Below are 23,584 nucleotides of genomic sequence, written 5' to 3' on the forward strand. Positions count from 1 at the left end.
TCTTTTCCTTCTTGCTTTATATCGTACCTAGATTTCCTTCTTCAAAACGTAAAGGACTTCTTGATCTCCCCCCCTTCAGCCACCCAGTAGTTCACCCGTGTCCTTCTCTAACCATGCATAGGAACGCCTTCTTTGTGGATAGATTCTACATGTATTACACAGTTTTATTTCATGTTTGTGTTTAATCTATCTGAAGGAGACAATTAGCCAGACTTGGAAATGGAAAACCATGGTTCATGGACAAGCACACAGGCCAAACGAATGGCTGCTTATGCACATCTCCCAGTCTTTATGGCAGGGGTCAGACCAGTCTCAGCAACAGTCTCGGCCCTACCTCAACCATCCCGAACACCCCCTGCCCTGCCCTGCCTCACACACTGGGTTCAACAGAGGATAAGAAGCTTGAGAAGAAGCACAATGCTCACACAGTAGGTGTCAAAGTGCTGAAAGAATGTGAGCACATCAAGACATCTCCTCTTCCAAACTAAGAAGTTAATCAGTTATCCAGTGCAACATGAAATGTGACATGACAAGTTTTACAACAATCTTTTTTTTAAAAATAAGTTAAAGTTACAATAGAAACCTATGAAGAAAATGAGAGGCTAGGACTCTCTTCTCCCAAAAAGACCTTATCAGACTGGCAGAAGTTTAAATAAGTTTTCTTGTTTTTCTATATTTTGTAAGCAGCAGATAAAATTATCTTTTCAGAGCATCAGAATATTGACAGTTCTCAATAGCAATGGCAGCTCCTACCTGAAATAAGAACATCCATGGCAAAAGGGAAAACTTTGAAGGCTTGCTACCACAAAAGGCTCCAGTTGGAACCTTGCCGAGTGTCCCAAAAGACTGCCCAGTATGGTACAATAACAAGTGGTGCTATTACTATGTAAGACAAAAGAGCAAAGGAAGGAAAATGAAAGCACTGGAACTGAGTTCAGTTTACACAGGGGCAGACTGTTCCTTGTAACTTGGGCAGTGCAGTAAGCAAGAGCCAAAACAGAACAACTTCCCTGCTTTTTCACACTGGTTACCACAGTGGTAAACAGAATTCCCTGCTCTGCCTATTCTCTGGCTTTCAAAGGATATGCAAGAAAGCAATAAAGAGAACTGAACAGATCTTACTTCCTTTCACACCCATATGAATCAAGCCTTGATACTGCCACAAGAGGAGAGTTCACCAGGACAAGTGCTTCTCCCTTTTTCCACGTTAGGAGACACACAGCAAGGAGAGATTCTTCACTGGCAGCACCAAGAGCCGCTTGCAAAGGGCTGCATTGCCCATCTCTGCTGAAGTTCCATTCACAGAGGCAGAGTCTAATTTTGCTAAGAGTGCAAAACGGTTTTAAGCTGGGCTGTGGTTTGCAGGGAGATTGTATGGAGGTTCAACCTCACTGCTAGAAATTATGCTTACTCCTTTCTTTATCGGCTACCATACTCAATAGTTTAATCATGAAATATTAATTTATTTTCTCCATCAAGGTGCTCATTTAATGATTCATACACACAAAATGACTCTTTTCTCTTGGATCGATACATGCAAATAACACACAACAATTTTAATTTTGGCACTGAAAAAGATAAGTCAACATTTCCTCACCTCCCTCCTCATTTCAATCACCTCTAACAAAATGCAAACCAATTTTCAAATTAAAAATAAAATCGGTATTTTAAACTGACACTCGATGGCATTTTTGCTCAGCTGCGTGTGGAATACAGCAGTAAATAATTCCAAGATTTGGGTCACCATCCCATTTCTGTACCCCTTTGCAAAGTGCTGGCAACCCTCTGCCAGATTAGCACTGGTGTAGATCAGGTATTAACACAGATGAAGGGAAAAGAAATAGAAACTGTACTAGCCACAAAGGTACTATTCTCTGCCCTGAACTTCTGAGGCAAAGGAAAAGTCCAACTGCCTTCTGCACAATATTAATCCAATTAGATTACATATACATGGATCACTGGCATCATCCCTATCAGCTCCAAAACAATACAGGCATCAAAACAGCAAAGCACAATCCACTAGAAATTATTCTTGTGAGTACTACGTTGAAAGCTGTCAAAGGCACTCAAGACCTGTTTCATAGTACTGATTCACAGCTTACACTGGTGATTGCATTTGTACCAAGTAAAACCATTCCAAATTGTAATAAATTGCCCTTTATTTAGATTAGGGATATTAACTGTTCCAATTAAATCAACGGAGTGAATTCCCAAGAGAGACTGGAGTATTCTAGATGGAAGAAGTGTGTACAGTTGAAAAGGACTGTCTCAGTATCAGATGCTCCTTGTACCTTCTACTTCTGGAAACAAATCCAAACCAGTTCCGTTTATTGTACTTTTTAGAGTGCAAAAGGACAAACATATTGTCCAACAAAATTGCTTTTAAACTTTTTTTGTGTGCATGTGTAACCAGCTATTTGAAAGAATCTGGAGCCAAAACCAGTGCCTTCCCACAATCAACACCCATTTCTTTCTACTTTAAAACAACCTATACTGCAAGCAGCTGCTACCTTAATGTAACAGGCCAAGATATGATCTAAGATTAGACTTGATACCAAGCACTCCCATGGAACAATTCCTTCTATTTGAACGCACTGTTTGTCAGAACAAAAAACGGGCAGGGAACATACCAGTCTCAGCTAGATTTTGTTATTATAAACACAAAACAAATCAAGAGGGTCAGAAAACATATTTTTTAAAGTATCTAAAGGTACAATTTTCTGGTTCAAATGACTTAAGTTTTTTAAGAATAAAAAGCCTGAAATGTTTTCTTCTGAGGTCCAGAGACACAATGCTCTCACTCACCAAAAGCTGAGCCCAGCATCTCTCATATTCTACAAATGAGTAGTTTACTCCCCTAAACACTGATGAAGTATTCAGCCGTTTTACAAAGTCACATTCCAGTTAATCTAACTTGCTCATTTCTTCATGACAAATATGGGAAGAAATTGTATTACATGTTTAAAATGTTAACCAGAGTTCTTGCCCTCACCTGTCAAAAGCAACACAAGAAACGTGTGTCTGAATCAAGTCCAGAGCAGTCAAAAGGCTCAAATAATTTAGTTCTGAACAGAAATGAAAGAATTTTGCTCAGAAGACAAAACATACTTAGTTCACAGTGAAGGCATTTAAATAGGTAGACAGAAAGCAATAAAGAAATGCTACACACCTTGAATAAAGACAGTGACAGAAAGTAGTAAATAATCTTCCATAACTATTACGTATTATAAATTACTTATAAGCTTTATTATAAATTGTTCAGCTTCCTTATTGAAGAGGACTCAACTCAAAATGCACTGATGTCAATGGAAAGGGTTTTCTCTTTAAAATTATGCCTAAGTTCACCTTATCTCCCTTGTTGAGGATAGGGCAAAAGGCATTTGAAAAACAAACAAGGCAACTGTGTTGACTAACATAATTAGACACAGTTTGCCCAAAGCATGGAACCAGTTTAACGGCATGTCCATTAAAAGGATAATGTATTTTTCCTTGTAGTGCAGCAGCACCTGCTCAACATAAGCAAGAGCAGAGTCTGAAATGTACATGATCTGAAAAATACATTTTTCACAACCCTGATACTAATAAAGGCAACAGCTACAACATTTTCAGAAGAAGCCATAATGCCTACTTGCTTGCACTAACATTTACCAAAAGAGAAACTTTGAAATGCACAAATATAAGTAGCTTTTAAGTATATACTACTGCACAGGTGAGAAACGGGTTGCCAGAGTTATGACTTTTCTCATGGCACTGTACTGCTGAGGAACTTTCACCTGCCAGAGACCAAATGCCAGAGACCTTGAGGAGACAAGGAAGCTGATATCTTCATGCCTGAAGTTTCAGAGTGTGACTGTACTCTGCACTTCTGTGCCAAACCATAGCCACATTTGAAGACATTCTGCATCATCTGAATAAGGATTTATTTTTTTTTTTAAATCACAGCTTTTAAAGGCCACATTTTCACATGGAACAGCCTTTACAGAAAAGAACACAGAATGCTCATACATATTTTGCAGTCTAATTATGCAGATTATTCATAGAGATAATCTATTACTCCAATTGTTCTTGCTTTATTGACTTTCTTCTAAGGTTTCCTTTATTAAAGTATTTAGTAAAATATGTAGGTCACTCCTAAAGTAATGCCTTTTATTTATTTCCATGAAATTCCAATGGCTACAAAGAGCACAATAATACTGTTTGATAGAGCAAATTCTCAGCTACAAAACACTCTTTTTCAACACAGTCACCTCTGTTAGCTATGTGTTTTCACCAGTGATGAACAAGACCACTGCCTCACTGTGCTTGAATCTACTGTTTGGTCTGCAGAAACATTTAGCAAGCATCAATAAATGCCAGTAGGTGCAATTTTTTCCACATGGAGGAAATGACACACCTTTGCTTCAGATACACAACAGCTGGGTTTGGCCAAAGGAGAATCTCATCCCATAGTTAATGGAATTGAGTTTTGCTACTTAACCACACCTCAAATATTTGTGAGAAACAGCTTAGCTATTACGATCTGATCTTGAAGCTTTTACTTCAGAGCACAAAAATTTTTGAAAGATAAGACCACAGGTCACATTTATCAAGGAACTGTGCTGTCACTGATTGCATTTGAGCAGAATTGTATGTCTCTAGCACAGTTATGCCACCCGTATAAACAAAGCTTAAGGGAATGCAGAAGATAATAAACTGCCTCTCTTTAGTTTGGAGATGGAGGCCTGATTCTCCTTTATTTTGTTCCTGTGCACAATTGCAGAGAGAATGCACCGAACAAGACAAAAGCCTTTAGTCTTTCTTTTTGGCTTGTATTCCTCTGCCCAGCAGGGGCTTACCTGCCTCACAGAGCAAGCAAGAATAGCTGCAGGGCAGCATCAGATTTACCCACAGATTCATACTGCTTTCTAGATGAACAGAGTAGCTGGCATGTGTGGTTCTAGCCACACAGTCGGCAGCTCCTCCCTGTGTTACGGGTTTAGCACTAAGCCCAATTCAGAAACTTGACACTACCTCTAAGACAGCCAAAAGGCTGTTTGAGTGCTGCTGGGAGGCCATTAGGAAGCCTTGTAGGGGCCATTTACAGCCCCCTAAATCCCTTTGCCCTAAGGAGTGCAAGGTCTAAAGCTACATTTTCCCTCCAGTTTTCTGCCTCCAACTTTCAAATTGAACCTTCATGTCAGTCGGGGGATTGTGCATGTGCCAGATGTTCCAACAGCTGTGCCCAAACCTCATTTAGCTTTTGATCTCTCAATTTCTCTCATCTCTGCCCTGGGAAATAAGACACTTTTCTCTTAAGACCTACTTCCACCCAGTACTGTGCAGATACCTTACCTTCAATACAGTTTTACTGTCCCATGTATTTATAGTCAGCCACAAATTGGTTGTTGCAGCTCAATATTAACAAAGAAGAAAACATCCTGGCTTTGAGTATAATCAGTTTGTGTTCTTGCCCTTGGGTTTAAAGAGGTGCTGGAATTGTAGTGTCTGTAGTCATATCAAATCTGATTTAACTGACAGCACTAATGGAGGATCAGCAATTCTAGGGTACAAGGTATTCTGGTTAAGTCACCTGCACAGATAATTCAGAGATTGTCTGGATGCCAATTAAGCTCTTCCTCAAGGCACAGAGGGAAAAAGGAGCAAAACCCTTGAAAAACATCTGTTTGTTTCTAGTACTTCTTGTCAGTCAGGCTTCTTGCCAAAAGCTCATTAAAGGTAATTAAAGGGAGGAAAAAGTACATGATCATATTTATTATGTAGATGAAGAAAAGAACTTTGGGGTTTTTACGCTTAAAAAAGGAGAAAGAAGTGTTAATACCTCAGCTTCTTGTAGGGTCCCATGGTTCACACAGAGCATGTCTGGACAAGTGATAGGGGAACCGCAACCTTCTTGAATAGCCAGCTGCATGTACTGTTTCAGGCACTAGAAATAATGAAAGAAAAAGAAGTTAGAGCCCATATGTTGGTAGCATAGCAATGCTAGAACCTCCACACAACTACCACTTTCACTGCCTTAATTGGCTGTCCTGAAGCTCCAGCACACAGAAAACATCAATTATTATAAGTGTGAATGCTACAAGTCATTACATTGGAAAGAATGCAACACAGAACAATTAATTACGTGTGACTTCATCTGCTGGGCATTGCGTTTATCCAAATCAGCGAGTCAGACCCTTCAGCGCTAACTCCTACACTCTGCTCAATCGAGTTTGGTAGATTATGCAGGAGGATCCTTCATACTAATTAAACAGGCTTAATTCTTTTGTCTTTCCTCCTGCATTCTTAATGCAGACTCTCAGTCAGCAGTCTCCACTGTACAGAACTCATTTACAAGAAAGAGGCTACTGTTCTCAGCTCCATAAAAGGGGGAGGCTTATAAGGTTACAGGAGGTTATAATCTGCCCAACAAGACGTGCAGTTATCAGTACTATTCTCCCTCTCAAGACTCCACTGAGATCAGGTAACTTGCATGATTTACTATGATTTATCATCAGCCTCTGGTCTGTTCAGAAAAAGTTCTAAGTCTATTTTCAGCATGGACTCCATCTTAGGAATGTTTCAAACTGTTTAATGACACAAAAATAGCAGGCTTCTCAACCCCAACGTCTGCTTCCCTACCTTTTATTTGGCATGCCAGTTTCAAATACACTTAATTTGGAGCTTAGGTAGGGCTCCACAACTCTTATGTCTATTTAACCCGTGTTAGATCACCTTCAGTGAAGTCATGAAACAAAACTGGGGCAATGGACTGACGCACGGTGCTCTAATTTTATCTTCAAAGTACACAGGCAAGTAAGTGAACTTGCCTCAAAGTAAAACAAAACAACCACCTCCTTGAACAAAATCAAAGAGTATACAGTCAATTGAAAATCACTGCTAACAGAATAACAAAATGTGGATTTCTGGCATATTTTGGTATCAGCTTGCATGGTTTATTGTAAATGAAAACCAACTTGTTTTATGAGTGCACATCTAAGCTTTGTTCTCCACAGATCTATGACATGCCCACATGGTAAACCTGTCCTCCTCATCAGAGCTGCTGGCTTCTTCTCTGTTGCCTTGCTCCTTTTCTCCACTGAGGCCAGCTGTAGCACTGGACGCCTCGGACCTAATGGGTCATTAAGGCTTCTAATCTGGGCTTTCCTGGTTAAATACCTGGCCATTTTTAAGAAATACATCAAGGTGTAAGGTTCTTGAGATCTGTCAGCCTTAGGAATAGGGCTCTTTAGATACCTGGGCACTTCATGTATCACTCTCTCTCCTCATAGGAGACTTGATCACCTTCTTCAAGTCCTATGGCAGCATTTGGGGAAGGGGAAAAGTTCTGCTCCTGACAAAGCATTTAGTCTGGCTTCATTCCTTAGCAAGCATGAGAGAACAGCCTTTTACTTTCACTGAGATCCTGCCTTCTGTCTCCACTGTGGTGCCGCATGATATTGAGTAATTTGTTTTGACAGCATGGTGCAGTGGATTTGTATTTTGGGGGCAGCTCAGGTCAGCCAGTTACAGAGCAGGGACAAAGGCTGAGAAGTTCCTGCAGGCCTAGCAGCAGCCCAAAGGCTTGTTCTTAATTTAGACTTCCAAGACAGAATTTCAGCACACTGACATTTAACCTCCTCTACCACCATGGGCAGGAAGTGCTTAAGGAGCTTCCAACAACAGCATGGGGGTTTGATTCAGCTTCTGTATCCTCTATCTGAGCCACTAGGGACACCGAGCCAGGAGAACAGAGGTTTCTGGGGACTGTTAATGCATGGGGATTCTCCTACTCTCACTCACCACTTGACTGTAGGTGAGGACAGCAAGTTAAGCCTTCTTGCAATACATTCAGAGGGTGCTGTGCTTATAGAGGGTGATTTGGATAGATTTCATAAAGGATCTGCGCAGTGCCATGGAACTTCAAATGTTTCACCAAAAACCTCCATCTTAAATAGTTTTATAGCTATTATATCTTTTGCCTTGATTTTTTGAGCTTGGAGAATGTATTCTGGAAGCAATTCAGAAAGGTGATGGAAGTACTTATAGGAAGCTTTTTTAACACTTAGCATTGAAGGATTAAGCTTTTTACCTAAATCTGTACATGAACATTTGAACTTCTTGTGAAACAGGGGACAAGTTAGCAGGGAAGAAAAATAAATAAAAATAAAAATAAAAATAAAAATAAAAATAAAAATAAAAATAAAAATAAAAATAAAAATAAAAATAAAAATAAAAATAAAAATAGTGGAAAATAACTATCTCCACACTAACAGCAAGACTGTTTTTTAGAGAGGTGTCACTTTATTTACAGTCCAGCTACTAATTTAGCTACTTAGCTGAAAAACGGCAAACAAAGCATCTGAATTGACGTACAAACTGCGTATGTGATGAAAAGGTATTCACAGTGTATACAATGACCCAGGATTCATTTTCTCAGCAGTATGTTCTTCTACACTGCGAAGAAGTCATTACATAGATGCAAAATGATAATTTTCTCATGCTTTTTGTCTAAAAAACCGTACACATTACATATGCTGTTTAATCGCTCTAGAAAACGTAGGTAGGATAAAGGTACTCTGTGATACCAGAGTTCCTTGAAAGGATCTTCACCTTGACATCCAAGAAATCACCTCAAGGATTCCAAGGCCTTAACACCCTCACCAATCAAGTGTTGGTCCTGCTGGACTACTGTCAACCTCAGTGGAAATATTTCCACAAACCATTTTTTTCCTGCTTGGTACTCATAATATATAATGTTATCTTCTTCAAAGAATTTGCTCTCTTTTGCAATTGGAGGCAAAAAATTTTTTTTCACCTTCTGTCACTTAATAAAATAAGGTCAATGCCTATTTACCTGCTTCAAAAAAGCGATTCTCATGACTATATCTAGTAGGCTAAGGCCTGTAAAATACTTAAATCAAATTACAGTACATGCAATATACATGCATTTATTTTTAGAACAGTTCTGCATTTTAACTTAAGAATAAGTTGAAAGTGTATTTTCAGTATTACATTTCAAGGCAATGATCTGACAAGGGCATTATATCCTTCTCACTGCAAAATGTTATGTTTATATTCAAAGCCATTTTCTGATAATCTCCCTACCAGAGACAAAAGACAAATCTCAGTCATTCCTATATACTACTTTTTCAAGTACCCTGACATTTTCTATTACCTTGCCATCTGCACATGGCACTTCAGCTATCGAAATGAAGCATCATTGGTTTGGAGGTTAAAGCATAAAATGAAACTCTGTATGTGATATGGAAAAAATGAACAGGTAGCATTATGAAAGTTGGAGGGATGGCCATGAAGAAAAACTGAATCAGAAAATCACATTAAGTTGGAAAGGATCTTTAAAAGTCATCTAGCCCAATGTCCCTGCAATGAACAGGATCATCCACAACCAAATCAGGTTGCTTAGAGCCTTGTCCAGCCTAACTTGAAATGTCTCCAAGGATGGGCAATCCACCTTATCTCTGGGCAACCCATTCCAGTGATTCACCCACCCTTACTGTAAAAAAACTGTAAAAACCAAATAAGTGTATTTTTCTTTAATTAAGCATCACAATAACAGTGGAAAACAGGGGAGGGGGGAAGCAGGTCTAGAGTGTTTTGTAACCACTCCTTGAGTAAGAGCTATGTTAAACATCAAAAAATATTTAAAATATTCTACAAAAAGAAGAAAGTCTTTCCTACAAATGAATAACTGAAATTTTCTGAAATTGAAATTGTCTTTAAGAAAACCTCAGGTTCCCATTCACAAGACCGATATAAAATGTTAAATCTCCTTCCTAGATTTAAGTCCCCCAAACTGTACGGAGTTTAGGCTTTTTAGCCTTGGTCTTTTTTCACACTCAAAACTGGAAGGGTGAAATACAAAGACTGCATATGGAAAGAGGACACAGCTTTTTGGTTGGCATTCCAGAGGCCATGAGTGTCTTATGGTAACAGCCACTTCAGTTCTATGCAGTGTTCATGCACTTTCCATTAAACAAGATATAACTCTTATTTCTTTCTTGTTTATAAATGTTACCTATTTTTCAGTGCACACTCATGACAATATTGTAGTCATGTAGCTTAAATGTATTACTGACTTGTCAGAACTCTAACAAATTAACAATACATTCATAATTGTCATGACATGCACCTGTGCACATTCAGTCTGTAAGATGGACCACCCACTTCCAATGTGTCGTAATCAAACTCCTGGAACCTGTCAAGCACTTCTAAACTTCTAAACAGGTCTTAAAACCAGATGAATTTATCCTGTTGTCAGTTAGCTTGGATGCATCTGCACATTGCTTGGGAAAAAAAAAACAACAACAACAAAAACCAAACAGGGTTTCTCCAATCAAAAAGAGTTTGTTATAAGTACAATAAAAGCACATCAATAAAACAAGCTCTTTTATTGCTCAATTTGTATTTTAGCTAAGGACCAGATGCAGCGATAAATGAAGTTGCCTTTAAACGGATATCACCAAATGGATAAATCAGGTCACAAAAAAGCCTTATTGAGAAAGATGCTTGAAAGAAAGTGGGGAAAAAAAAATCCCTTTCAGCCCCTAATGGTGTATTATCTTGCAGCTAAGTGGAAGCAGAGGAAAAATATGACTTGACAAGCATCTTATTTTGTCATAAGTGAAAACATCAATAAGGAAAGATGACAATGGAACAGAGGATAACTGTCTCCTGCTGCTCTTCAGACCTGGTTTTCCATGGGTTCTTCCAAGTACGTCTGAGGGATCTGCTGTAGTCTACTGCTAATGGCACTAAATTCTGCTCAGATATGCAGTCCCAAAACAAATTTACACGTAGCCTTCCACAAAGTGGAAGCAGTTCATTAAAACCAGGATAGCTACCTGGTAATCTTTGTCACAAAGCAGCTCCACAAAACAAAAAATGGCCAGAGAACATGACTAGAAAAACTCACTGCTGTAAGCCTCAACCAGCTGTGAACACCATTTGCAAATAAGTCTGTGTCAAACCAAACACAATCTTACCAACAGCTACAAAACAGATGCGACCATGAGGCTTATGTCACAGACTGGCTCAGAGACTCTACTATTCTAAGGCAGTGACAGCCTTCACATCTGTTTCTTCATTCCTGAAACAGAGATAACTAACTTCGCTGACACAATGCTGTGATGAAATACTGTGGTTCTCTCTTCCTCATCTGCCCTCCCCATTTCCTCTTGGCCATTATCATGGTGCTACCATTCCTGCTGACTTCAGGAGCATGTCTTTTTGGTGGACATGTCTTCAGGAACTGCCTTTTGGTGAATGCTACCAGTCAGGAAGGTGGGGAACATTCGTGCCTTTCTGATACTCTATCCAGAAATACATGCATGAAGTTCTTAAACCATCTAAATTATGATAAAAATGCTAAGTGTTCAGTGCCAATATTAGCAGGCGTGGGAATTTTCTCTTTTATAACTTAAAAAAAAAAAAAAAAAAGCTATTCTGAAATATTTCAAATGTCAAGCTGGGGAAAAAATAAAGTCTGAAATGTCAAAATTTGGCAGCTTCTACCTGTGGGTGGAAACAGAAAACAATCTGAGGTGAGTTTTATATAAAGTAAGTGGGGCATTGCAGCACAAAGGCTATTTGGGAACAGGAGAACACAGTGTTCTAGTGCAGCCATGAGCACATGCAGTTGTCTCCTAAGATGAGGAAGAGAAGTGAAATAAGAGGGGATCAAAAAGTCCCCTCTTGAAAGTTAGAAGAGAGAAAGATAAGAAAGATTACAATCCAATGTCTGCTAGGTTAAGGCAATTCACATTTTCACTTACTCATAAATTTTACTAAGTAGTCCTTCACTGGGGTATTTCTGTATAATACATAATTTAGCAGACATCCCATTCTCTTTGTCATCTGCTTCTCCCTTGACTTTGATCAAATCAATCTCTGCTCCAAAGCTTTTCTTCCTGTGCTTTCTGCTGTTCACACTGATCCTTCACATCAGTTTGTCTACAGCTCACCATTCCTTCCCTGAAAAAGCAGTCTAAGGCTTGCTGACAACAAAAGGTCAGTGTTAGGCGACCTGAAGAAAGCAGGGCAGCACACAGCTGTTCCTAGAAGCCACAAGAAAAGAGCGAAGAGTGTCCTGCTGTTGAAGTACAATGGTGAAAATTCTCTTTCTGGAAGGGTTTTCCCTTCCCCCAATAGAAAATGTAGCTGGCAGCAGCATGCCATCTCCCTTCTCAGAGACTGCAGAATCCCATTGCCCTGACTCACTAGGCAGCTGCCCAGGGCACCAGGCTATCGATAGCAGTAAAGGAGCCTTCTTTTTTACCTCTGCTGAGCCCTGGCCTTGCTGTCACACAGCAGAAAATTGGGTTCTCCCAAACGCTGTCAGATAACTGACTTTGTGGAATATTCAAGATAGAAGTTACCTGTGCTTTTATTCAACACTGCATGATGACTTTTCCTTTTAAGGTTGGAGGAAGTCTAATCCTGGATTAGACTGGATTGCGTGCACCAAAACATCAAACAGGTGATCACCATGGAATTTGTTTTGCATATTTTGTGATTCAGTAACTTCACACACTTCTCAGAAATACAAGACCTAACAAAAATTTGCTTGGATGAGAAAGAATGGTGAATCACATTAGTCCTCCAGAACGTGTACAGTCAACACCTAAGACTTTATTGACTAAGATCTTTTGCTTTCAGAGTTTGTTACATCTTGTTTTATGCATCTCAAAACCTGATCCAGTAAATAACACACAAGATGGACATAAGCCGCTGCTTGATATAAACAGTAGTGAAGCTATAGTGTGCAATTGCTCACCTGGCTCATATAAGAAACCTGTAGTTTTCAGAAGGAGAAGGGAAAAAGAAGGCAAAACCAAACAGAACTGAGGAGGAGGGAAGCTAACACATTAACAGACCTCATCAAAACCCCATTCTCCCTAACAGCAATGCTGTTAAGAGCAACCAAACTGTGAGAGCACTTTTGAAACTTGACCAAGTATGGAAACATATAGTTTTGTAAGTTAATCAGGATAGTAAATATATATATATAAATTATTTTGCTTTGTATTCAGGCAGAAGTGCAGTAAAATAGAGTATTTCATAACGGTCTGATGGCAAAGCCTGTCATAGTGAATAATCATTGCATGTACATATGTGAGCAGTGGGACCAAAGGAGCAAAGACCTGTGTAGCTGGTTGCTTCTGAGAAATAAAAAGCTGCAAGACAAGGCAAGCACAAGGTGCTGCAGACAAGAAGGATATCATGCAAACACGCAACAGGGGTGACTGATAAGATAAAACAAGATAAGCAGTACTGAGAACAGATGATACATGAATGGGACATATAGTTTAAAACTATGGGGCACAAGAAATGTGTATACTGCAAAATATTATATGTGTATATTCATTTACAATAATGTGTTTTTGCATCATGGCAATCCACAAAGGTTTAATGGGAATAGGAAATGATTTGAATAATATAAAGAAAGTCAAAAGTTTTGCAGAGAAAACATAACTTGTTGCTTCCCTGCTAAGCCCACTACAGAGATCAGTCCTTCATTCAAAATAAATACAGCCCAAATGCAATGAAACTAAGCCACGATGTACATTATTATAGCTGTTTACATAACACAGGATGCATAAAGGTGTGCTTCATCTTGCATTTCAGTAGATTCTCCAGCAAGTTGCAACAATATTGCACATTAGAAGACATGGAGCAGTTGGAGGCCCTCCAGAGGAGGGTCACTAAGATGACTGAAGGGCTGGAGCATCTCTTCCATGAAGCAAGGCTGAGGGAGCTGGGCTTGTTCAGTGTGGAGAACTCATTGCAGCCTTCCAGTAATGAAGGGAGCTTATAAACAGGATGGGAGACTGACTTTTCACATAAGCAGATAGCTTATTTTTAAACTGAAAGGGTTGAGATCTAAGTTAGATGTTAAGAAGAAACAAGTATAAACAGAAGGCACGCTGACTTCTTACGAAGTCCAATAATGACAGAACAAAGGGGAGTAGTTTTAAACCACGAAGAGGAATGATTAAGATTATATGTTTGTAGGAAATTCTTAGAGAGTGGTGACACACTGGTACAGGCTGACCAGAGAAGCTGTGGGTGCCTATCCAGGAAGCATTCAAGGTCAGGTTGGATGGGGGCCTGGGTAGCCTAATCTGGTGCCTGATTTAGTGAGTGGCAATCCTGCACAGGGCAGCGGGGTTGGCACTGAATGATCTTTAAGATCCCTTCCAACCCAAGACATTCTATGAAATGGTAAGAATTCCAGAGTTGATGTCTTCTCAGACCTGACTGGGCTACCAAGTTAGATGGCAACTGTATCATGCAAAGCCATCTGATCTCTCTTCTCTGAACAGGCAGAGTAAAAATGTTTATGGCTATGTGGAAAGCTCCTGCCTTAATTGCAACCTTCCTCCAAAATGCAAATATAAACCTCCTTAAATAAAGCTCACTTTGGCAAAAACACAGCTTCTATAAGATATAATGCTTACTACAAGGGTGTCTAAGCTGAAAGAAATAGCTGCATACAAAGTCGAATGAAAAGGAGATATAATCTCTCTCCTGCAGATGCTTATATATTAACCATTTCCAATTACTCCCAAGATCAAAAGTGGTGTAGTAGAAAACAATCAAAGACAGAGAACTAGTAGTACACTTGGCAAGAAAAAAAAAGGTCACACATATGTAATAGAACAAAAAGTTAACCAAACTAGTGGCTTCATTTTAGTAGAACTGACATACTGTGTCCATGTCAAGTACTCTTCTATTAAATTTCAAATTTAATACTGTTCATGGATCTACATAAGTACCCTTAATGATAAAAAATAAGCTATGCAAAAGTATAAACAAACAAAACCATGCACTGCTAGCTCAAAAACTGATATAGGTTTGATCCTATAGCTCATGGGTAACATTTGCACAGCCTTTAAGACAGACATTGCATTTAGAAGGTATCTGAAAGCCTTGTCATGGGTGGGAGGGAAGTTACCGCATTGCATACCAGAGCAGCCACTGCAGGCTGTACTCACTGCAATGCTTCACACAAGTCCTGGCACTGAGGCACTCTGTAGTGAGGTGCTGCTTCTGTCATTGCTCTTTGGAGGCTGCCTAAATGTATTACTGCAACTCATACGGCCAGAAAGTGCTGAGTTCGAGATGGAAAAGCATACAGGCAAGTTAAAAGCCTACAGAGTCCTCTTTGTTAAAGGATATAAGCTCTATGTGTCTCTATTGCATCAACACAGACACAGATTATCAACCAGATCTGTACTATAGGTATCAAATAGCCTTCCTCTGTTACACACCTTGCTTCTAAGTAAATGCCTTATAACTTCCTTTCTCCTTATAACCACTATAAAATCTTACAATGCTTTTTGAGACCGTTGATCTCTAGAGCAACCTTTCTGAAGTTCAGTGTACCTCTTTGCATTACGTAGCACACAGAAATCTCTGGGAGCAAGAATATGTTGGTATTTGCTCATGTTTGTTTCCATCTCAGCAAATGTGGTAAGTGAGCAACAGGAAAGGCAGCAGGAAAGCCCAGAGCACTCTGCAGGTAGTGACACAGCCTCTGTTCAACCTTCTGCATTGCTGCAGAAATAAGGAGAGAACAGCAACTCATCACAGAACGCTTAAGCACAAAGGAGCTGCACCTTTTCTACCTGTTCCTGGTCCTGGACAAGTGAGAAGTGACTGTGAAAGACAGAGGTGAACAGGCAACAACAGCCAAAGGGTAGACACAGAGCATAAGCACAACCAAGGCATATTAAGCCAACTCATATAAACAGAGCTTGTCTAAGGGCTTCACACAGCTGCATATTTAGGAAATCAGTCAGTGAATTCTCAGAGAAGAGCAAGACTGCTTTATAAGTATCAGCTTATCAACAGCTTCCAAGTTTTAAATATAAATTTGTCTTCCTTCCTATCTACCCATTAAGCACGTCCTCTTAAAACTTATGTTACTAACTAAAGAACAGAAGTGTTTTGTGGAAGTCAACATGGAAAAGACACTGCATTAATTTCAGGCTGAAAATGCAATTAACCACTCTTATCCTGGTTTCTTGAAACATATGGATTTGAAGGTTGGATAAAGAATTGGTTGGATGGTTGTAGGCAGAGGGTTGCTCTCAGCAGCTCTGTGTCCAGGTGGAGGCTGGGCAGAAGATGGTGAGGCACTAACAGGTTGCTCAGAGAAGCTGTGGATGCCCCATCCCTGGAAATGTTCAAGGTCAAGTTGGATGAGGCCCCAGGCAACCTGATCTGGTGGGTGGCAACGCTGTCCATGGCAGGGGGGTTGGAGCTGGATGAACCCAACAACAACAACAAAAAAAAACACAACAAAACCTTCTGTACTGTGACTTCTGACTTGCTTCCAGTATCCATTAGTCGGGTATATCAAAGTCACCATTGCCAGAGTAACTAGGTTCATTTTCCCATGCTGACAAAGAAATCAGAAGAGCACTAATATCTGCAGGGCTTTTACGAACTTACACAACCTCAGCCTTTATCACTTCCACCAGCTTTATTTGATCTGAATTTGAAGGATGCAAAATCCTCACTGCGAACTAAAGGCAATGCATGACCTCGGCAATTTCTCTGTAGCATGGACTGCAGAAGCAGAGGTTCAATAGGCCAAGGTTAACTTTTGTTTAGGTTTTTTGATTGCCCTTAAAAAAAATACACTCAAGACTTAAAGGCAAAAAAAAAAAGCAACGCCTATGACTACCTAGAAAATAAGCGGGAAACAAAAACCATGGTCATAGGATGACTTTTGCTTCAGAAGAAATACATTTTGATACTGCATATAGATGATATATGTTCTCTAATAGTCTCAAAATGCATCATTTTTTTCCCATTTACTACTAGGATTTATTGTTATTGAATGCTACAGGAACATCTGATAGAGCCTCATATTATTAAAAGCAGAATAACAGACAAATCTTTTAAATAAAGCAATGGAGACTAATACCAAATGCTTTTTAGGAAAGCATCCCCTATCAGGGGAGATAACACTTCTAGCAGGATATAAGCAATTCCATCTTGCGGTTCTGTCTATCTTCCATTACTCTTAAGTTGCTCTTGCAACTTAAAGGTGCTGCTAGATCTTACCGATGTACAAAAGATGCAGCGGCATTCCTGAAGAGTGGTCATCTTATCTAGGGAATATTCGCAGAGACACAGCTTGCAAGTGACCAGGGGCTCCAGAGCTAAGTCTCCAGCTTCTGACTTGTCAGCTGTCATGGTGTCAGGGCTAGACTTCCCTGCAGAGCCCATTCTCTCATCAGTTGTCCTTTTTGCCTGAAAAGAGAAATCAAGAGCTGAAGCATCCCACAGGCCACATAGTTATTTCTCATTGATCTGGGAACTTATAACTTATGAAAGCCCCTACACACCTAAGCACACTACTGTTATCTTGATGCCAGTGAGCCCAGGACCCCAAAAGACCTGAACTGGCCTGCATTCTGAGAGATTTACCTTGTTGGCATTAAATGTATCAGTCAGGGCACTTATCACCAAATTCAAACACAAATCACATAGATTAGATGTTACTTATGTCGCACGCAACAGTATTTTTGTATCCAACACACTACCATGCAGCTCTTCCTATTACTCTGCAGGGCTCCTAGGCATCTAAGTGAGGTTTGTGAGCCTTAAACTAAGTGCACTCACTTTCACAGGGAGATGCTCAGAATAACCATGTCCACAGAGTTGGGGGAAGAAATTTCTGTCCTTAGAAAAGCACCAATGGAATGGTACTCCTCACAGAAATATCATGCTTGAATATAATGGAACTTGCTTCATAAGCATGGTATTTCTGTGAGGAGCACTTATTGCCATCTCTGAGAAACATGGCCCGAATTCCACTGACTTGCCTCTGAATACACTTAACTGATGACAAGAAGACCTTCACACACATGTCTGACAAGCAGAGGCCTGGTGGCCAGCTGCACACAGCCACTTGCACCAGCACAAAGTGAAAATGCAGCCCCACCAAATCAAAGAGGTCACTTTACAAATAGAAGTTATGTGAACACGAAAACAACAGGGGACTAAGACTCATCCACGTGCCTGTCAGCTATGACATCTCACAAGGCAAAGAGGAGGCTCGAGCCCTGTGGTCCATTTGTGTCTCCCTCCCCTGCAGCCCCATGTCTCCCCATGGCAGGGCTGTCAGGTCACATTTGGCAGCATGTCACTGCTGCTGTGCTGCTGCACCCTAAGCAGTCATGCCAGCTGCACCTGGTCCATGTGTACACAATGCAGTAGCTTGCAGTATCTGATGAATTTTTCCCCAGGAGAAACAATGGTGCCCATGGAGCTAGAAAAGGCAACATGTGAAACCTTGCCCCACAGCACATGTTTCAGACCCATCCCCATGCCTGCCCCATAAGGCACATGTCCAGCGTTCCTATGGGTCTACAGGAAGACCAATTCCCTTCAGAAGCTATGGGACCACAACTGATCTGAATGGAGCGCTCTTTTTCACTCTGTAGTTTCCTAGTCCAGCCTGGTAGAGAAGCCATCAGATATTTCCCTTGGGATGTCTTTCCTGTAAGCAGCCATTCTGAGAGACACAAGAGTCATAGCCAAGATTCTGGCAACCAAGTTTCTGTCTGCTAATCCAAAGAAAAACCTCCTTTTAATGTTTTGCTATCACCATTCAAGATATGTGCTGTGCCTGCATTATTTTCAGCTCATTCTCCACCTGCTACCATGCAGTCCCCACAACTCGCTCCATACAGCTGCAGAGCTGGAATGCCAGCATGGCCAGAAGCCTTGGAATGAAGCTTCCCTCTGAGTCAGAAACTGCAACACTCTTCTGTAATTACTGCAACAGGAGGGAAAAAAAAAAAAAAAGAAGCAGTGAGTCACTGGAAATGCTACAGCAGATCAAGAACTACCTGTTATTTAGAACTACGTGTGAGACGTTATCTCAGTGTTTGGGAGAATTGTAACACATTTACTCAGCTGCATCCATAAGGGTAAGCTACTCATCTACACACACAGAGCACCCTGTAGAAATCTCCAGTAGATGACAGAAAGCAAACCTGATCCTGGAGGATCAGAGTATCCAGCCCCCAGCACAGCCCTGGCTCTCCTCACCACAGCCTTATTAACCCCAGCACAGTTCAGCAAATGAAGCAGACAGGACTGAAGCCATGAGCAAATCCATGCAGCCTGCCTACAGGGCATCTGGGGAAGGCACCACAGCCACCAGCAGCTGCTCACCATCAATGCCAGCCAATCCATAAGCACTTCTCCAGGCCAGGCTGGAACAGCAAAAGATACCCTGTAAGAACCTGAAAATATGTCCAGCAAAGTGAGAGCATGTACACAACCTGCTCCTCTTCCCTGAGCAACCAAATTAATTAGTTTGCTTCTGCCCATCAGAATTGCTACTTTTGCTACTGCTCCCACAAAAAGCATGCAGAGAAAGGTCACAAAGAAGGGTGGCCCATGCAGCAGTAACTGGGCTCTGAAGAGAAACCAGGCCTGGTGAGGTAGTTCATTCCCATGATCAGAATAGTCAGTGGGAATGATGGGGAGAGAAAAATCACTTGTCTTCCTCTTGTTCTCACCCTCTACCCCTCCTTTTCCAACACTTTAGGATGTATCGTCCTCTCCCAAGCTCTCAAACCACCTCCTCAGCTTTAACACCACTGTCAGAACTGACTTTTCCATCCACTGTGGAGAAGCTCTGAAGTTGCAGCTCAGTTCCTCCAAATGTTTATGGCTTTTACTTTGCTAGGCCCAGTTCCATAGACTATCATTAGTTTATCATACACCCATTAGCACTCTTTATAATGGATTAAAATTCCTCCTGTAATTACAAGTTGCAAAGAATTTAGGTTGAAAACAAAACATTTTGAATGTATGTTGTCCTGCAGAGGAAGAGGGAGTCAGCTGAGGACAAAGCTGAAAAAGAGCATTACATATTTGGTTATATTAGTAAAATGTATATATTAATATATTCTATTAAGTTATACTAATAAGAGTGATCAGAAATAAAAGTGGAATGTCTCTGAAAAAAAAAATATAATGGGCCTTCATAGTCCATTCTAGGCCATAGATCTAAGTATTAAGGTCTTCCCTTTCATGTTCACACACAACAGAGGCTGCATGAGATTTTGCGGAGTAAGGAAAAACACATCTCAGGGATGCACTGAAACAGAGAAACATACCACATTCTGTAGCAGCACAAATCAGTCAAACTGACTCAAACTGGTCAAACTGGAGGTGCAGAGAAGAGCTGTTACAGCTCATGATAAAAATACCCTCAGCCCCTGTGCTGCTTTCGGGGGGGAGGCAGAGAGGTTGGAGATGAAAGAGTGAAAGGAAGCCTGGGAAAATGGAAAGGTAGGGAGAAATCAGTGTGTTAAGTTTTGGTTTTGTTTCTCACCATCCAAATCTATTTTAATTGGCAATGAACTAATTTTCCCCGAGTACAGTCTGCAACCCCTAGGTTTAAAGTTTCCCTGTGAGCATGCCCTGTAAGGTAACATTCCTGTGACAGTCGTACAAAGGCTCACGTAAATCTGCCCAGGTGCCTCAAAGCAAGATTACCTGTCTGGAAAAACAAAAGTTACTCTGTGTAAGTAATAGTGCAAGCAAGCCAGGTAGTCCCTTAAAAGGCAACATTAGGACATTGTCTGTGTGCCTGCAACCAGATCACTATTTAGCTGAAAAATATGTGCCTACGTGTGACTTTTGCCACTTAGAAACACCATAAAAAATCATGAAAGCCTCCCAACTGATGCTGGAGGAGAATGAGTGGATTATATTCAGTGCCATAAATCACCCTTTCATTTTTCACATGCTGTATCCAATAACAACAAGAGTTCTTAGAGAAGCTCCTTCAAGCCTTGTGTTTACAAACAATTCTGCTGAAGTTAGCAGAACTCTATGCTTTTAGCTCAAAGCTAAGTTTAAAGGAAGCCAAGGAAAGTACCAAGATGTACAAGCTGCTGCAGGAAATATTCACTGGACAAAAAGGGTCCTTTACATGTTTTTCAGGCTGCTGTGTGCTCAAGGCCATTTGATGAGACAGGTTAAGAGCCCTGACATCTTGTCTACTCCAAGCTTCACCCCCAGGGTTGCCATAAGCCAGCTCCGAAGGGTGGACGTGCATGTACATGGTGTAATCACAAAGAGGTTTGGGGTCAGGCTTAAGGTTAGGTGCAGAAGTAGCACATAACAATGCCTCCCCATTTTACAAAAAAATCAGTATCAGAGTGAAAGAACTGACAGCACCTGTGTAAAATTCCTATTTAGTGTTCCAGGTATTTATCAAACGTTATTAGAGAAATATTTGCAAGCTCTGCATTTCTCATGCCCTAGAGATTTTTGAAGTACTCCACCCATTACAAAACATCTCCGATACCATATAAAAATCTGTTTCGACATTGTTCAACACAGCACTCAGTTTTTTTCCATAACTAGAGTTTCTACTTTAAGAATAAAGTAACTACCTAAAGAATGCGAGTGTGCAAAACCATCAGAAAGAAACAGGTCCTTGGGTTCCCCCAATAACCATAAAAGATTTCAAATATGTAAAAGTGGGATTAAGATATAATATTCAGATTACAGAAGACATAAACTAAGATGTGAAATTAGGACATGTGAAGACATATGTCAGAAACTATGTGCTTGTGTTACATGTTTACAAGGGTGGACAGTGATAGGACAAGGGGGAATGGTTTTAAACTGAGACAGGGGAGGTTTAGATTAGATATTAGGAAGAAATTTTTCATACAGAAGGTAGTGATGTACTGGAACAGGTTGCCCAAGGAGGTTGTGGATGCTTTACAACCCAGGCCATTACATGATCCTATGGTTTATAGGATCAACTTCAACAAAGTTCAATCATTTTGACCAGTTCTGGTTACGTATCCTTAGCTGTCCCAACTCTCTCAAGACAGCGTTATTCAAAATTTGCATTTAGGGTAGTTTTTTTTAACTTAGTGATTCTGCACAAAGATTAGTCTGAATCAAGCATGCTATTGCTTCTGTGGTCTAATAGACTGGCCACTAAACCACAGTACAATCATCTCCTCTTTTGATATGCATTGCCTACACAGAGCTACCAGTCTAGTCCACACGGCTCTACTTATCAGGTGCTAGTTCGGGAAGGCTATAAAACATGTGATTAAAGCTCTACTTCAAGAAAGCCATCATCTTCAAGGAGGACACTTCATCATATGTTTAAGTGTTTTTATGTAAAAAAGTCTGAGTATCTGCCTTATTAAAATGTGATTATTAACAAGTCAAAACGGTGCTTAAATATTTCTGAAATTGTGCAGTCAGCAACAAGATCCATGAATACAGGGTCTAATTTAAAATCATTTTTCATATATTTGGATTTCCTGTAATACATCTGTGCCTTAATACAAGCAAGCAAGCAAACCAATAACTTGATTACACGCATGTTCAAGGAAAAACCATTTTGGATACCATAATAGGCTACCAAGTTGAAGTATCAGACAGAATAAAAGCATTTCAATATCTGTTCTCTTTGAGCAGAGTCTAAGAGAAGTCAGATGTTTAATATGTCAGACACTGTAAAATTTTTATTTTAAAATAAGCTTTTTAAAGATCAAGCAGCCTAAGTCAATTTGCTGTATGTTACATGAGGACACAACGAAAGCACTTTCTCTCACTTGCTTTTGCTGGAAAATCAGGGGAAAAACAAGCCTTGAGCTGCTGTTCAAGAAGTATTGGCTTTATAGAGTATTATCATACCAAGCTAGCAACCAAAACATAGATATATATAATATATTGTAAAGGATATACTGAGTGGGAAGCCTCTCACACACACACACAAAAGTAAGGGACAAAATGCAGTAACTCAGAATATCATCCTGCTTCCTGGAAGGTATTTTTATTCTATTAATTCTATTTTTATTCTTCTAAGATGCCTAAAGTACATATTGAACAGCTTCCCAAATCCCACACAAACCCAATAGTTTCAAGTTATTCTAGTAAATCAAAACATCATTAGAGCACATGTAAATCATTACACTCCACAGCCCCTTGAAGGATGTTTGGTAACACTATCTCTACTGTAATACTGGGCTGTAATACTGTAATACTTCCCGATCACTTACAAAGACAGAAAAAGAAATAATGCAGAATTCTGATCTTCTCTCTTCACTACAGTCAGCAGCCATGCAACAGCATAAGTCATTGACACTACAAGGACAAGGGTAAGCCTTTTTGGGGGGATGATGTCAGATCACTGCATCGCAGAAGCCACAACTTTCACCCTGTTCTGCTGGAACTAGGAAGGTACTGATGCTGAGGAGACAGATCCATCAACACTGCCAGGCTAGGAAGCAAGCTTCCCATATCACATCTACTGTACTAAGCCATCAGGGGAGGCTCAGCCTGGCTACTAGAAAGAGGCTCTTCATCAAAGGGTGGTCAGGCTACCCAGGACAGAGGTCAAAGCACTACAGCTTGGACAATAAAACGTATGGTTTGAATTTTGGGTGGTCTTATGTGGAGTCAGGACTTGGACTTGGTAGTCTTTGTGTGTCCCTCCCAGCTCATTATATTATGATTCTATGACTCAGGTGCTGGAGGCCTGCAGGCAAGCAATTTAGGGTGACCCAGATGAACT

At 40.3% G+C, this 23,584-nt stretch overlaps 1 protein-coding gene across 3 annotated transcripts in view; it reads right to left on the minus strand.

Annotated features, from left to right (window-relative positions):
• The window catches only part of RNF144B (ring finger protein 144B), a 73,845-nt gene that overhangs the window by 9,497 nt on the left and 40,764 nt on the right, over positions 1–23,584 (minus strand). For 2 of the 3 annotated variants that reach the window (XM_015854748.3, XM_015854746.3), the window contains exons 2-3: positions 17,074–17,262; positions 5,819–5,923 (exon numbers count right to left, since the gene is read on the minus strand). In XM_015854748.3, coding sequence (XP_015710234.2) covers positions 5,819–5,923; positions 17,074–17,238 — 270 coding nt within the window. In that variant the 5' untranslated portion in view covers positions 17,239–17,262. Of the gene's footprint in view, positions 1–5,818; positions 5,924–17,073; positions 17,263–18,670; positions 18,796–23,584 lie in introns of those variants that run through there. The other variant, XM_085540155.1, reaches the window with a different exon arrangement.

The sequence above is a fragment of the Coturnix japonica genome, chromosome 2, assembly GCF_054131305.1.
Source record: "Coturnix japonica strain WE chromosome 2, WE-NBRP24, whole genome shotgun sequence".
Lineage (NCBI taxonomy): Eukaryota > Metazoa > Chordata > Aves > Galliformes > Phasianidae > Coturnix > Coturnix japonica.